Source organism: Cuculus canorus, chromosome 6, assembly GCF_017976375.1.
Source record: "Cuculus canorus isolate bCucCan1 chromosome 6, bCucCan1.pri, whole genome shotgun sequence".
Lineage (NCBI taxonomy): Eukaryota > Metazoa > Chordata > Aves > Cuculiformes > Cuculidae > Cuculus > Cuculus canorus.
This window is the reverse complement of record NC_071406.1, coordinates 18,118,776-18,135,346: the sequence shown is the minus strand read 5'-3', so window position 1 is coordinate 18,135,346 and position 16,571 is coordinate 18,118,776. Positions and strand designations below refer to the sequence as shown.

At 37.3% G+C, this 16,571-nt stretch overlaps 1 protein-coding gene across 1 annotated transcript in view; it reads left to right on the top strand.

Moving 5' to 3' along the window:
• The window catches only part of LY75 (lymphocyte antigen 75), a 45,856-nt gene extending 33,357 nt beyond the window's left edge, over positions 1-12,499 (top strand). The window contains exons 25-35 of the mRNA XM_054069237.1: positions 760-986; positions 2,709-2,874; positions 4,034-4,195; positions 4,554-4,676; positions 5,094-5,288; positions 5,663-5,883; positions 7,013-7,187; positions 7,708-7,875; positions 9,109-9,231; positions 9,705-9,872; positions 10,862-12,499. Coding sequence (XP_053925212.1) covers positions 760-986; positions 2,709-2,874; positions 4,034-4,195; positions 4,554-4,676; positions 5,094-5,288; positions 5,663-5,883; positions 7,013-7,187; positions 7,708-7,875; positions 9,109-9,231; positions 9,705-9,872; positions 10,862-11,046 — 1,913 coding nt within the window. The 3' untranslated portion in view covers positions 11,047-12,499. The remainder of the gene's footprint in view (positions 1-759; positions 987-2,708; positions 2,875-4,033; positions 4,196-4,553; positions 4,677-5,093; positions 5,289-5,662; positions 5,884-7,012; positions 7,188-7,707; positions 7,876-9,108; positions 9,232-9,704; positions 9,873-10,861) is intronic.
• The last annotated feature ends 4,072 nt before the right edge of the window (positions 12,500-16,571 follow it).

Below are 16,571 nucleotides of genomic sequence, written 5' to 3'. Positions count from 1 at the left end.
TACCAGATTTGCATGCTGTAATTTACCACCCTTGGGAATGTCTGCATCTTTTATTAACTGCAGTTGCTATGCATCGCTGAGCTGTATCCCTTCAATATGATGCTGATAGCTGTGATAACACTCAGTGCTTAGAGCACAAATAATGAATTATACCATTCCCTATGCAAAGCGGATTTTCTGCAACTAGTTAAGCCCATGTGGAGGCAAAATCAATTCGCTCTATACCCATGGGTGACAGTAAGGAATTCTGGGACTGTGCTTTACACTGATATCTGATGGACAAGTTTTGTGGCCCATTAGATTCGCAGAAGTATAAATCCACAGGCTCCACAGCGATAAATGAATTAAGTTTAGGTGTTGCTATATTGCAGCAGAGAGGAGTTACCCTCTTCCATTCTTGTATTTAATTAAAGTTATAGAATATATTTTTAATTCAATAAGTAGAATTCTTAACGTTATTAAGCAGTTAGTTAGAAATAGAAAATATAAAAATATGTGAGCCTAAGTTGAGAAACTGAGATGTATAAAGATAGTCTGAAAATTATTCTTATTTTTTTTCTTTTATATATTTTCTGACTAAAGTGTCAAAGATTTGCTTTTAACTATAATCAGCATAATCTACTGTCTAAGCAAATATTTTTCATTTCTTTCCTAAGGGAAGTTCAGTCAGGTTTTTCTGTTTGTTATGGAGAAATTTGGAGTTTAAAACGTGTTCTAGTGTTTAACCACCTAATAACTGGATTTCTTTCTTATGTATAGGAACTGCTGATAACCAAACAGAGCAAGTTCTTAATGAAACATTGAGCTATCAAAACATTCAATACATGATAATTCTGAAGAATATGTCCTGGAATGATGCAATGACTGCATGCATAAGTAACAAGATGCATCTGGTTAGCATCACAGATCAATTCCAGCAGGCTTTTCTTGCTGTTCAGGCTGCCCTTCGTAATTATCCACTGTGGATTGGACTCCTCAGCAGAGATGTAAGTTTTCTTTTCCCCTTAGGCTGTGGCTTAAGGTAATTTTTAGAGTTACATGAAATAAAACTGGGATAAAGAGATGTGATGAAAAATTAATTTCTAGGGTAACTGTTTTCATTTAGGGATAATAATCTGGGGAGTCTCAGGGTTAATGTCCTAAACCTTCAGTTCTCTACGTTGCGTGATTCTTGAACTTCACTGCACAGATAGATTATGATGAGACAATTCTTTTAAAAGACTACAGGATGAAGGATATATTGTATGGTAGCAGCAACATAGATCAGTGAATCATCTTTGTGTCTTTTGTTAATGAATGAGTAATAAGAGTTGCCCTTTAATATCATCACCACTGTATACACTACCACGCTAGAAAGACAGCCCAAAACCTGTTTTAAAAGGGAGAAATAAAAAGTGGCAAATAAAATCCAAAATGAATCATTGAATACTTCTGGACATGCATTTCTAAAGCTTGAATTAGACTCTGTTGTTACCTAATGTTATTTGTGCCTGTGTTTTGAGTTAGAAGGAGATATCCTTGAGAAAGGTGAGTGGGTTTTTCTTTTTTCTTCTGTTTGATTTGCCTTTGGAAAAGTCAGTGAAGGGTGTACTACTTTTCCTTTATTAGCCAGCTCTCTCTTGAAGTTCAGCTGTTAATGAAGTGGCTTGGGCTTGCTTGGCCAAGCCTTTTTTTTTTTTAATCATGAATGTTGAGATAATTGCAAGAAAGAAGTTAAAATCTATTTGAGAAGTGCCTTACAAAGACTGATGGTGCTCACTTAACAGCGATGGGGTTATGATCTTCCCTTGTCACTAATGGGCTACTGAGTATTCTAGGCAAAGTAGGGGGGAAAATAGAAATTTCAGTATATACTTCACAGAGAATATTTTTAAAAGGAAACATGCATTTAGTCTTAGTGAAGACGAGGAAACCAGAACAACCTATTTTCCATCCTCTTTTAAATCTTTATCTGTAAGTGAAAATCAAATGATTCATTTTGCTGCGTACAACTCGAGCATGCACTAGCTTTCCACTATTGCAACACTTTGTTATTTGGGCACAATTTAAAAGTCACATGAAAGGAAATTATAATTAAATTGGTCAACAGAACTTGTTATTCCAGTGCTAGAATCATAGACACAAAGGGAAGATAGAAGATAAATTAAATTACAAAGCAGCAGGGGGATTTCCTGAAGAGAACTTTAAAATGTAAGCTTCTTAAAGAATGGGGTGCTTGAGGTATGTGGTTTTTTCCTTATTTCTCCTGCATCTTCCAGGGCAAGAATGCATCTGATTTATTTAGTTAGCTGCGTACTTCGTAGATTACTTTCAACTCAGTGTGAAGTAACTGAAACTGGGTCTTATTCACAGATATTATCATTTTTCCAAGACCACATAATTATATCCACCACTGATTTGCAGGTGCAAATGTTGTAATTTGGAGTTCTGGTTACCAGACCTTCCTAAATAAGCATAGTAGTTAAACATCCACATTTGATAATTTGCCATCCACTTCAGCTAATTCATATTTTTGCAACTGTAGAACTTAAAATAACAAAGTTTGTTATATTGTGAGCAGCAGATCAGATTGTGAGGGCAGTGGAACACTTACCATTCTCAACAGAAACACTGTAAACATCTAGGTGATATAAATATATCACCGTGTCATTTTCTCTACCTAATATTTTTCCTATGTGGGCTCATCCCTTTTACTTATACAATGCTAGGGTGGAAAACATTATGGCTGGCTGGATGGGAAACATGTTAGTTTTAGTCGCTGGTCTGAAGATGAAGAAACGAGTGAAGAATGTGTGTTTCTGGATACTGATGGCTTCTGGAAGACTTCTGACTGTTACTCTGAAAATCGAGGTGCTGTTTGCTATGCATCAGAAAGTATGTATCCCTATATAATACTTAGAAAAGCTGAATTTTGTTTGATTGTGAGGCATATTTGATAATTGCAGATTCAACTTGTATTTCCTCTGATAGGCCGATCTGTATGCCAGGAATAAAAGATAAAGACTTCAGATAGGGGGGTACACACTTGTTGGTCTTAATCCACGTTACTTACAAATGAATTTGGCATGGGTGCATTGGGCCAGACTGTACCCTTCATGGTGTCAAAAGATTTGCACAATTTCTCTAAGAGTGTTGCATACTAATCTTTCCTGCTTGCATGTGGAAGAAAATTCAGCTATATCTGTACTATTTACATCTTGTTATCGGGACCTCCTGAAATTCCTGGAAATATATACAGGGAGGAGGTGCATGGCTACATGGAGAAGAGAGATAATATGTAGATATTGACTTGAACAGAGTAAATTGAAGTCCCTTGCAATTCACAAAACCCTCTTAAATGTAGACCAGTTATAGCAAGACAAGCAGGAATATAGAGATATCCTGTGAGGGGGATACATATGTAGTATGACTGTTTTCTGAAAAATAAAGATCTTTCTGAGAGATCGTTATGGATTTCTTCCCTATGAGGAAGTTTGGGTAGTTGTTGTGGGTTTTTTTTTTTTTCCATGAGGGGACACAATTAAGCCATTGTTGCACATGCTGGGTCACATGAAAGCCTATACTTGGCACTATGACATCCTTATCTATTCTGTGCTTGCAATCTTAGCAACTGCAGGAGGAGTCCTTCACCCCCTTAAGTGTTAGTCATAGCCACAGAACTAAGATGTGTTGCCCGCTATTGAAGTGGCTTATTTGTTATGGTGATCTGTCTACATACAAGAGAAAATAAGAACTTTTAGTTATTGGCCCATACTTAGCACTTTTATGTAGGGACTTTATTCTTAAACGTAAAATAACAATTGTTCAAAGTTGCAGGCATCTGTATTTCTGATAATGCTTACTGCTGGCTTTGTTAGTTGAAAAAAAATCACCATCAGGAGGCAACTGAAAGCGACAATGTATTACACATTTAGAGAATGACACAATTTGTCTTGCCTGTTTTTAAATGCTACCTGACAGTGGTTTGTGGTGTGTCAGGTTAAATGTTGTTATGAATAAGCGATGTCCTGAATGTCTTCTTTCCTTTCTTTAGAGAAAATTGAAAAAGAACCAGTTACACAATTTAAGTGCCCACATAAGATTAAAAATACACCCTGGATATCATTTAGAAACAATTGTTACACTTTTATGATAACAAAAAGTAGATGGAGAGAACTGAAGTCTCAAGAAGCACATCATTTATGCAAGAAAATGAGTAAGTGCTTTGTCATATTACAGGTATTTATGGACTTATGGCAGCTTGAGGGAGGTGCGTTTTACATCTGTGTCACTGTCTTACAGTGACAGCAAAGTGAGTGTTATGAAAGGAAATGCTCATTTGGAAATGAGCATTAGTGTTGCACTTTACTGCAGATGTTAAATATCTGGGGTGATTGTCATCCCCTTGGCAATGTTTTTGCTCTGTTCATTTAGTCATTATATTATATATGTCTCCTTTACACATTCTTGACCTATCTGTAATGATTATTAACAATAATAGCAAAACCCCACTTAGTTTATTTTGTAAATGAAAGGTGAATTTGTCAGAAAGTAATTTTAAAAGTTTTCAACAGATCCAGAAGCATTTGTTCTGAGCGTTCGAGATGAAGAAGAGAATTCCTTTGTAACTGAGCAGCTTCATTCATTCAGTGGTCTGGCTATGTGGGTCTGGCTGGGTGTCATATATGATGACAGTGGTAAGATTTAATTTTTTTTTTCCTTAATAACTGGGTTTGAGACAGTTCGCAGCATTAAGTGCATGTTTCTTGCATGTTTCAGTACATGACTAAAGTCAAACTGAATAGAAACCTATAATAAAGCTTTGTATTTGTATTAATCTTCTAGAATAAAATAACTGGACATGCTTTCTTTTTGAGTGATAATTAGATCCAGTATGTTCTATATAATCCTAGATCTGATTTCCCTGGAAAGCAAGACTTTAAAGGATCTGGATGAGTAATGTTTACATATTTAGCATTGTTTATGGAACTAATTTATAGTAACTTAGACTATCGCTGCATGAATATCTGCTAATGTCATTAGTATATTCAAAGTTAAATGGTATTTGCACACATAACGCAAACGTTTTAATCAATATGCAATATTTTCCACAGATAAAGTTCTCAAGTGGTATGATGAAACTCTTCTGACTTACAATAACTGGAGGCTGGGAAGACCTAACATAAAGAAGAACAGTTTTTTTGCTGGTGTAAATCTTGATGGGTTTTGGGATATTTATAATTATTCTCAAAGCTGGCATGCTCATCACTATAATGCGTACAGTATTCTTGCCTGTAAAATTGAAAGAGGTAAGTAGAGAAGATTGGTGTCATGTTGGATGAGGGTCTTAATTTAAGTCTTGATTCTGCAGGACCTGCTGTATAAGGCTTTGTTTATGATCCCAGTGAAACGTACAGCACAGCTGTCACGGACTTCTGGGTTGACACGGTCAGTCTGTGCATCGCTGCTGTAATAGTCTGATCAGGAGGGGGATGTGTTTGTACTCTCCATCAACTGCTCATGATGTTCAAAACACCAAATGATAACTCAGTTGATGTAAGTGGCTTGTACTGAACACTTCAGCACTTGAGTTACATTGATATAGATGGATATTAATGCTTTATGTATGTCCTAGTAATGTGGATGAAGTGCACTGAACTTGTCTTCTTATTCTTTGAAACAGGATCCCAACAGCAAAAGCCTCCATTGCCTGAGTCTATTCCACATGGAAACAGAACATACAGGATCCTTCAGAAAAAGTTAACATGGTATGAGGCACTGAGGGAATGCAAACAAACCAGGAGTGATCTAGCAAGTGTACACAGTGAATCGCAACAGTTATTTCTAGAAGATGTTGTCAGGCAAGATGGTTATCCTCTGTGGCTTGGGTTGTCAATTCATGATGTGAGTATATACTGTTGGTGATGTCAGTAACAGAGCTTGTAGATAATTTTCTGCATAGGGTAAGAAATATTTTCTGGTGCTTTTTTCTAGTTTTTTGGAATCCCTGTTCCATGTAGTCAATTACTTACTTTCCAACCATCTGTAGCATGTGTTAAAGTATATTAAATTTTAGTGTATGTAGCCACACTAAGATATCTTTCCAAATCCTTGACATTTAAAAATAATACAGTGGTCCCACATCATTTGTGGCAGCTCAAAGAAGCACAGTTTGCAACACTACCTTCAGAGGCTCCAGATTTCATGACCCTCTGTAAGAGCAGATTCCATTAGCAAATGCAATTGGAAAGGCTGTATGGAGCTGTTTAGGCCAAGTTAGGCTTTCCAAGGCAGTTCAGGAACTGGCTCTGTAGCAATTTATGCATCCCTCTCCCAGGAGGCATAGCAAGAGACAACTGCAAATCTTTCTTCTCCTCTGTCTGCTTAACCTTGGAGACAAGAACCTGTGTCCTCAACCATGCTCCCCACACTAATCACCAGACCTGGTCACCAGTGTTAACTTTCATGAATACGTCTCTGCAGAGGTGTGTGATTTTGATGCATACCTTTGCTACTTCTGCCTGTCCTTTGGTCTGAGTGGGTTCCTCCACTTCTCAGAACTGACTCTTCATTATTATGGGTTTCCAGCAGTGTATCTGAAGTAGGAGCCAGCACTGGAGTACGAGCTGCCTGGCTTTACTCACTGAAGCCATCCCAACTGTTTACCAGTTTGCAGCATAACAATAATGTTCATAGCAAGGGAGACAAACTGCTTAAATAAAACAGCAGGATGAAATTAAGTAAAGCGATCCCCATAGGATAAAACAAGGCACACTGCAGCTTTGAACTTACAAACATGCCACACTTTCTCAGTTCCCACATATAATGAGGATTTTTAGGTTAAGAATTTATTGGAAAATGCAAACTATGTTGTACAGTTATTTAGTGTGGATATAGAAAATGAGGCCATCTGTACTTATATTTATCCTTTGTAGAGTGATAAATTACACTGCATGACTTATTAATGACTGACAAGATTTAAAGCAGAACCATATGCTGTGGTTTAAAAGTTGTGGGTTTTTTCTTTAATTAGGGAAGTAAAGCTAATTTTGAATGGTCAGATGGAAGCGACTTTGACTATTATCCTTGGGAATTAGAAAACTCAAATAGTACTGAGAACTGTGTTCTGTTGGATACTAAAGGATCTTGGAACCGTTCAAAATGCACAGATGTAGCTGAAGGGGCCATTTGCTATAGTCCTCCAAACAGTAAGTATTATTTCTGATGTTTTGTGTAGTAGTTTTGTGTATTCTATCTTTGTATATTGTATTTGGAACAAGAAGTGAAGGCTAAAAAACTGTATGATTCTCTCTTTAAGAAGAGTAGTCTCTTGGGAATGATAAAACACTTTTTAATACTCAAGGGAGATTAATTCTCTTCATTCCAGTGGTCAAAATATAAAACTATCCTGATCACTTCTTGATCACCTGTGATATGAATATCAAAACTGTATGTATCTTTTCTGAATCAAAATCTTTTATCAAATGCATACAACAAACTTCAAAACTCTGTAAAAGGCAAGAAAAAATGGTTCGCAAGGCTTTGGTATGTCTTATGCTTGTTTTAAATAAATTAATCTATGACACATGAAGAAGGAATTTAAGCTAATTGAATCATGGTTGTTGGTAAGAGGTGTAGTCCTTGTTAATGCCTACTGTCATTTTACTACACAGAGACTATGCATAAACTCCTGCAGCAGAAATAACGTCAATTTCTTTGTCTTTGCAGAGAGACAATTACAGCCAGAGCAAGTGAGCAGAGCCCCAGGATGCCCACAAATTAGTGATACCCTACAATGGATACAGTATAAGGATCACTGTTATGCATTTGACATGGCATTCTACAATTTTTCAGTATATAAAGTGGAAGATGCTAAGAAAGTCTGCCAGAAACTGAGTATGTCTATACTCTTTATCACATTACAACCTGTAATTAGTCCACTGTTCAAAAAGAAATAAAAACCAACAACCAAAAAACCCACACTGTTTATACTTCAGCTTTTATCCTTCTTTAATTTAGGAAAAGATAAATTAGATAAATTAAAAAATTTATCTTTGAACATCTGATAAAGTTCCTTGATAAAATACTGCAAAGTGCTGACAGATTGTTTGGCACAGATATTCACAAGTAAAATGCAGATAGCCATTGATGAAGAGAGGATTTAGAAATTTAAGGCTTACAGTTTGGAGGAAACAGTTCTATTTCCATACAATTAACTTTTATAATAATTAATGCTGTTAGCAGTGCTTTCTTGTTATATGCTTGCTAATAGTGAGTATGTACCATATAGATATTAAGGCACATCACTAAAGAAAAAAAATCAATTTTATCACAAATGAAGGGATTTTTATCTCTTCTTTGATAAGCTATGTGGGCAATTATACTGCAGAAGATGATGTTAAGTAGTCTTGTGTACAGAATTTTAATCACCTTCTTAACTTTGAAGCTAGTGAATTTCTTTTATTGAGTTGTCTTATAGCGTGAAGTTTAACTCATTCTGTAGGATGAAAAAGAAAAGGTGCAAGTAGTCCCAGACCTGGATGCAGCTCTCTGTTGAGTCGTGCCTGGTCTGGCTGTTGAAAGAGAAAGTGACCTTTCTCTAAATTAAGCTTCTGGCTTCTCTTTATATATACTTGTAAAAACAGGTACACTCTGAGCCTGTCTCTAACATACCCTTTCATCCCCCTTATTCCTTAGCTGCTGTGACACTGTGTATCAAAACCTGAGCCACGATGAGGCGTTATTTTAGAACGTAGCTAAATGCTGAACTTTTGTTCTACTATATTTTTGAAAAGGTCTTATTCCTTGGACAGTACTGGTAATTCTGAATGTGGCGTATCTTTTGGTATCTTCCGTGTATGTAGTCCACAGCTGCAGTAAGTTTACTTCCATTTTAGTTCGTATGACCTGCTTGAATAACCAGTGATCTGAAGCCATCTTGTATAATATGCTGTATTTTAGGGAATTGGAGGTTTATGTCTTCATTCTGCAGGTTACTTTAAGCTAATTTTAGCAGCCCAGGTCAGCAAATCTTTTCCTGTAGCAATTGCTCCCACAGAAAACTTGGTGTATAAGCACAATGAAAAATCTCTGAAGTTGCAATTCTGACCAGTTTCCTCTTCCCTGTAGATCCTTCAGCAGCCCTTCTGACTATAGGGGATGCTGAAGAAAATGCTTTTGTGAGCACACATATAAAGGAAAATTATCTCATCACGAAGAATGTATGGCTTGGCCTGGCTCAGAGCTCTAAGGGTAAGAAGTAGCAACCATGTATAAGCACGAGTGTTTCACGTGGTAGATAAAAATGCATAAATCCTCCAGTAAGAATATAGCTTTGTAGTATTGATAGCCTACAGTAATTCCTGCCTGAGGCTGGAATCCCTCATTTGGCATTATGAAGCCCTTTGGACTTAACTGTAGCTTAAGGCTCTTCCTGTTGCACAGTTTGTGTTGCTTAAGATCAAGAGTCACTGAAATGCATTTTCCCCGACACCGTCATTGGTGCCTAAAAGTTAAGCTGCAAATGCATCAAATGCTAAAGATCCGGAGAAGAAGTACAGCTAAAAGTGATGTGATCATCTTTATTGCTTTTGATGTATGGGTAAGAGAGTCAGCCTTGTTTCTTTTAGCAATTTAAAGGAATCAATAGATTGTGAATGACATTGTGTATCATTGCAGCATATTTTGGTCATCTAAACAAGGCAATATTTTTTTTTCCTCAACAGATCAGTCCCTAAACTGGCTTGACGGCTCATCAGTTAACTACGTCAACTGGGAAAATAAAACTGCAGAAGTCTATGAAAAATGCAGTGTTATCCTGTCCACAACTGGCATGTGGTCCAAAGTTGACTGCGGTCATAGTCAAGGCAGAGTGGTTTGTAAAGCTCCTTTAGGTATGGAACCGTTGCTTTTAGCAGAGATTTAATTTTGTAGTGACTATATTCAGGATTTTCCTTTTTTGATGGAGAAGGCATGTTGAAATAATGAAATTGCAGTTCAAAAAGGAACCTACCAAGTGCCTCTGCCTAAGCAAAAGACTTCTGTTGCTGTTTTGCCATAAAATTTCACTCAGGGACAAATCTAGAGGAAATTGCTTCTCCTGGCTTCCACTATCCACTAAAGGGTAAGGGAGGGAACTGTAATTTCCACTTAGGAGAGAACGTAAGAGTAGTCGCTATCACTTCTTACCATGGGGTATCTCTTATGGGCAAGTCTGGGTAGGTGGAAACAGAAATGCTGTTGCTTGTAAGAGATGCCAAGTAAGCAGGTACTGCAGACTGTTTTCAGTCTTGAGGAGGCTTCTGGAAATGGTGCCCCACAGCTCCAGAAAAACTCAGACCTCATGTTACTTTCTCCTACTCTGCTCTGTATAGGAAACAAAGCAGTTACCTGGGCAATTAGTAAGAAAGTTCCTGAGCAGCAATGGAGTCTTTCTGATTTTGTATACATTTTCACTGAACTGGAAATGCAGGAGTAGGTGCTGCTCAGGAGGACCTCAAAAAGATCTTTCTTGTTCCCTTGTTCTCCAAGAGAGTCCAAGTATAGTTCCCTTGCACTCCAAGAGAGTCCAAGAACTCATTAGATTTCTGAAGTATACAAACCTCGAAATGAGTGCGGCATTTACTAGTAGGCTTTTGACCTCCAGAGGTCCCTTCTAACCTAAATATGATTAGGAAGTTAATACACTAGTAGATGCTGACTCATATGGGAACCTAACTTCCCACTTGATGAAGTGGAGACTATTAATAGCTGGCTCAGTTTGCCTTGACTTCAGCTAAATGCATGCAGCGTTAATGTATAGCTACCTGAGCCTCGACTCCATGACAAAATATTTTTACCAAAGCTCGTAAAGAATAACTGTTTGTGGTTTGTTCTCTTACAGGTTCTAATCATACTGGGGTGGCTGTAGCATTTGCTCTGCTAATTATGTTGGTCTTCATTGTTGGATTAGTGTGGTATCTGTATAAAAAGAAGCATCTTCACTGGAGTGCCTTTTCTTCAGTACGCTATCAAAGAGGAATGAATGATGATGAAACTGATGACATGTTCACAAAAGATAGCTATTGAGAAACTGTTCCTTCTGGGCAATTTAGCATGAACTTCACTGTGTGAAGCCATAATGAATGAACTACTTGATGTTTTATTACTTCTTTTTGGAAAAGTAATAAGGTGGTTATTGATGGGGGCTAAATTTTGTTCTTTTATATGAGTGCACTTTTTATTCAGGTCCGTGGTAAGTATCTACATTTGGCCTCAGCCATTTAACGTGCAAGTTTTTCTAGAGTTCTGTGATATTTTTTAATTTACAGTATTTTTTCTTTTTACTGAAAAGCGTTTTTAATTAATGCCAACAGTACTTCATGGAACATCACCTTAACAAATGCAGTTAAAATAGCTGCATAAATTCTGTAACTTTGTACAATTATCTGTCAATAACTTCATGCAAGATGATGTACCATTTTGGTATGCTGTAAGAATTTTGCTGCTAGCATTGGGTTACCCTATAGAAGCTAACACAAAGATGATAAGTAGGAGATAAACTGGGTTTGTGTAGCAACTTTTGCCATAAGCAGTAATAAATTTTGATATAGTAGCGGAGGGGGGAGTTACCAGACAGTTGAGTATTAATTCCCATCCAACTAGAATTTAAATTTTCTTTTTCTTGTCATAGAGGGGTAAGATTATATTGTAATTTTTTTTTCCCCCAGAAGAGAGAATGCAAAAAAAAAAAATTACATTATATTGGTAAGAGAAGAATCTTCCTTAGAACATACACTTTGAATAGAGTTATGGGGAATGCCCTGCACTAAAACCACAATGCCATCTAGGAGTAAATTAAATAAAATATTTGAACCTTGAGACTGTGGGAAGCTGGCAAATCACTACTATTTTCCCTGAAGGTAGTAGTGGAGCTAACCAAATTACCCATTAGGGCCTAACTGCAAACATGAGCAAAGCTCCAGATAAAATAAAAGCCTTAGGCCTATAAAAGCCAAGCCATGAATGTTATGTTTTATTTTGTGACATAACTGTTTTTTAAGTATATGGTTTGGTTTCTTTTCACAGCTTCTTGCATAAAGGTTTGAAAGCACAAATAGCAGGAATGTTTACAGTGAAAATCAGTATCTGGACCTAAGCGTTACTTAAATAAGATTTTAAAAACTTAGGGTAGTATTTAGAGAAAGACCTATCCCATTCTATTTTATGTCTTCATACTACTCTGAAATTAGACACAAGTGATTTTCTTGTAGATCAAAGCACAGAAAAGACCTTGTTATGATCCCTTGTACTGTGACACCCAAGGACTGGAGTGTTGCAGGGACAGAGTTCCTTGTTCTGTAACGAGATCTTCCTGACATCTGCTTCCCCCTTATACTCTGATTTATGCTAAGGTTAAATACCTAACTTTATAAGTTAAATACATCATCTGTCCAAGAAAGAAGAGAGATATATCTAAGGACAGAGTGAAAAGAATGTATGGTAAATAAACTTGTGTACATAAATGCTAAAAATACTTGAGTATTTTACATAAAACTTAAACTTGATTTTTGTATGTGGTGTGTCACTGTGGCCTTTTCTGCGTGCTCCAAAGCTATAAAGGGAACAGGAGAAGACGGAATTGTACCTCTTAATTACTTTAATGATTTGCTCAATCAATGTTTTGAAAAAGTTTTTTTAGTGCACAACGACTCTTTTAATGCACAATACAAGAACAGGCACGTGTACTTTAATAAAGGAGGATATGTAAAAGACTGAATCTGTTCCCCACATAATGATGTAGGATGCGGTAAATCGAAATACGCTTGTTCTGACATGCAGAGATAAGTACTACTGGTCTCTCTGAAGCAACGGTGCAAGGTCATAACGTTCAGCTGCCTTTTTTCTCTGCCGTTTACTTACATTAACAGCACTTTTCTTTGTTCCTGTTTGCACTATTTTGTTAAGCAAGTGTTGAATTATTTGTATTAAGAAGCAAAAAAATTCTTGTGGATACCGCTGTAGAGCTTGGTAGAAGAGCAGCCTGAAGGGGCACAGTAAAGGAACCATTGTGTTAGTTTGCTGATCAAAGTAAGCACTTTTGTTGTTTATTTGGTACTTTGGGCACAATTGTGAACATTTTCTTTCTTCTTTCTTGAGGTAACTGGTAGAAAAAGTAGTTATGATGCTAGTTACTAAGTAATGAAAATAACCCTCCCCTCCTTAAACTTGCCCTGGTATGAAAAGCGTTTGAAATGTAACAAAGCCTCATTTCTATCACGTTCTGGTTCTTATATGTCCAAGGACTTTGTCAAATGACTTCTAACTTAATGAACTCAAAAAAAAAGTGTTGTTTTTTTGTTTTTTTCTAACAACAGTAAGTGGGAAAAATTATTTACAAATTCTCATGTTTTGAGATTTAGTAGTTTTATAGATGTTCATACTTTGAGAATTTTTAGGTGTGAATCTGAAATTGAAAATGAATAGTAAAATTCTAATTATCCAGCACACATGAATATAACTTTTTATTAAAAAATGTATATTTGATTCTTATGAATGATGTAAATAGTTTTTAAGGGTCCGTTTCTCACTTTTGTTTCATCATACCCAAGTTGTCTAATCACTGGTAATTCTTATTTGAGTAAGCACAACTGCCGTAGTGCAGGTTGATTATTTAGCAGTATTGTTATTGAAAGAATAAAGTTAAATAAAACACTAAACTGCTTTCACAGGTTTTGTTTCCATGGAAGCAGTTAGCACAGCTCAAGTACGACTCATTAACCACTGGTAAAAAATGATGTAGCACAGAGGCAGGGACCACAACTAAAGCAGATAAGCAAGTGCTACCAGGGTAAGAAAAATAGCAAATTTTGATGTACTTAAAAAGAATGACGGTAATTTTGTTTTTGCAGCTAACATACTTCATCGTGGAACATAGTTATACCTGGCTTTTATCAAGATGCTTCTGGGTTTGCACAGAAAGGAAACATTCCTCTGTGCCTTTTTTTTTTTTTTTTTTAATTAAGATGCAGTTCATTAGCACCTTGTGGCCCATCTTAGCTCCAAAGCAGTTTAAGGGCTCCCAACATAATTTCTCATTAGATATGGGCAAAGTTATATTGCTTTCAGCTGTGTAATATTTGCAATTAAAGCATAAGATGTATTCCTTTTAAGTGTCTTCTGAACTCTGAATTTCAGAGCTCTAAAATCCGTGACTCTTGATCGAGGGCAGTGTTATTTTTAGCTAAAGTAATGGCTTGCTGTATGAAACATTCTGTTGTTTAAGACAGTGAAGATGATGAGCAGGGAAATAGGAGCACAGAAATGAAATGCTTTTCCCAGATCCCAGAGCAACGGAGTGGGGAAGACATCCTAAACCCCCTGCATCTCAGAGCATGGGCTGTCTGCTGGACTCTGGCGGCTCTAGATGAAAACTCTCCACTAAGATTTTTGAATGCTTAAAACTTGCTGTGTGAGACAATATCATTTCATTTGCCTCCCTCTTGTTAGGGCAGAGCTCAATCCTGCAGGAATGAGCTCCTTTCATGGTGAGTGGAGCATCATCATCTTTGGTTCTTCTTCCTGAATTTTGCCCAGTCTCAAAGGGCACTGTCATGGAAAGGTTAATGCACATCTGCCACTAGACCAGCCAGCAGTTTTGTTTTAATACTATTTCTGTATCAATAAGTTAATTGACATAGAAACTTAGTCCACAAGTGCTTATGCCCGAGCACTGTTTGAGCCCAATGCAATTGTACTTCTTAGCATTTCTTTCCTGTTTCTCTAAACCGAATGTACCATCTGCTCAGTGCTCTGGTGGACATACGTTATACATCTAAACAGTTTCAAACGGAGGAAGTAAATTGCATGGCCTGTCAGTGGTATTCTGTGTGTGGTTGCAAATAAACAAAGATAAAGCATTACAATTTGTACCCTTTATGCATCCACTCTTATGGCGAGTATGGAGCACAGTGGGATATGTAACACTCAGCTTCATAAAAGTTTGTTGAGTTCATTCTGTTGTCAAGAAGTACATAAAGTTCTTATTTACCAAGTTAAACAGACTGCAGTTTTAAAGGCAGAGCTATGGGCAAATATTAAAGGACTAAGCTTAGGGAAAAAAATGATTAGCTACTGTAGAGAGAAATGAAATCGTTACTCTAATGGACCTTTCCCACTTATTTCTGAAGAGTTTTAAGATAAGAGCTGACAAAGCACTAGAAAAGGTAATTTTCTGTTGATAGCAAATTAAGTTGCAAATGGCATATAGCATAAATGCCAGTATAAAATGCTGTTATCTTGGTTTTATTCCTATATGGTAGTTTCACTCTGAAAATTCATGTTGACTCTATTGTAATATCTGGCAGTTGTAACTAAGATTTTTGACATATTTGAGGATGTAGGGGAGGATACCAGATGAGGTTTTTGTGATTATGCAGTAATGCAACACAGACTTTAAGTCCGTCTGGATTTCTGTTTGCCAATGCAGAAGGGACTATAATTATAAACAGAACAACAGTTATTTGCTTTGCTCCTTTTCAGCATGAATAGAATAGTTTACTCCACAGTGGCTTTTAAGAAAGTGAATTTTCAGTGATAGAAAATAATTATTGCAAAATGTGCTTTCTTCATTGTGCTGGTGCCTTGTGTGCACATCTTTTGTTATAATGAATGAGAATAAAGGTCTTTTTCTGCACACTGTATCTCAGGACACTCATACAGATAGTAAGCATTCTATTTCTGCTTTTGTTTTCTTTTCAAATGTCATGTGTCACAGTTCCCCTTTAATAGATGATACAGAGTAGATAATTATACAAAAATGTGGTTCTTACACGCTGAAAAAAACAGCAAGCCTTGTATGCATATTCAAATAAAACTTACAAAGTAGTTAACTGAAATGATTTCACAAATGTGTATGCTTGAATGTCATCCCCATTAGTAAGTGAACTGCTGTCTTTGTTTTCATAAACATGTTCTGGTTTTTAAAGAGCATCTTATATCAAGTGGGAGCATGAATTGTAACGGTGTGTGGATAATACAAGGGCACATTTACCTAGGGCTTGATCATGAACTACTTGGCAGGAAAGGATGGGGCTCCTGAAATTTCCGTGTATTGTCTCCTGGGGCCACTGCTCTGCTTTGTACCTGTTCCGTCTCTCCCCAGCTGCACAGCACTCATGAATAGGTCACTAAACAATGAGCTCACCACCACGGACACAAGAACCAACCAGGCAGTCTTACACCAGCACCAGCCGCTGGGGAAGGAGACCAGAGAGCACCTCTTCCTAAGGAGCAGCAGCCAGTTGAGTGCAGCCGTGAGCCTGAGAGGTGAGGGATGACCATGACCAATAGCCCCACACTGACACAGGGTGCTGGAAAAGAGAGCTATACCACTGACAGACAGAATATCCCATGACAGCAAGACACCGTGTCTTCGCAGCAGGGGGTCTGTTCTTCTTATCTTGGAGCAATAAACCTACAGCAGCCAGAGGGAGAGCAGCGGTCTAACCCAACCCAAACACTGTGCAACAACGAGGAGTTTGCTGTGGGCAACAGCCAGCTCTCCCCATTTCCAGTCCCCAGAGGCCCCCTCCACGCCTCCCTTCCTTCTGCAG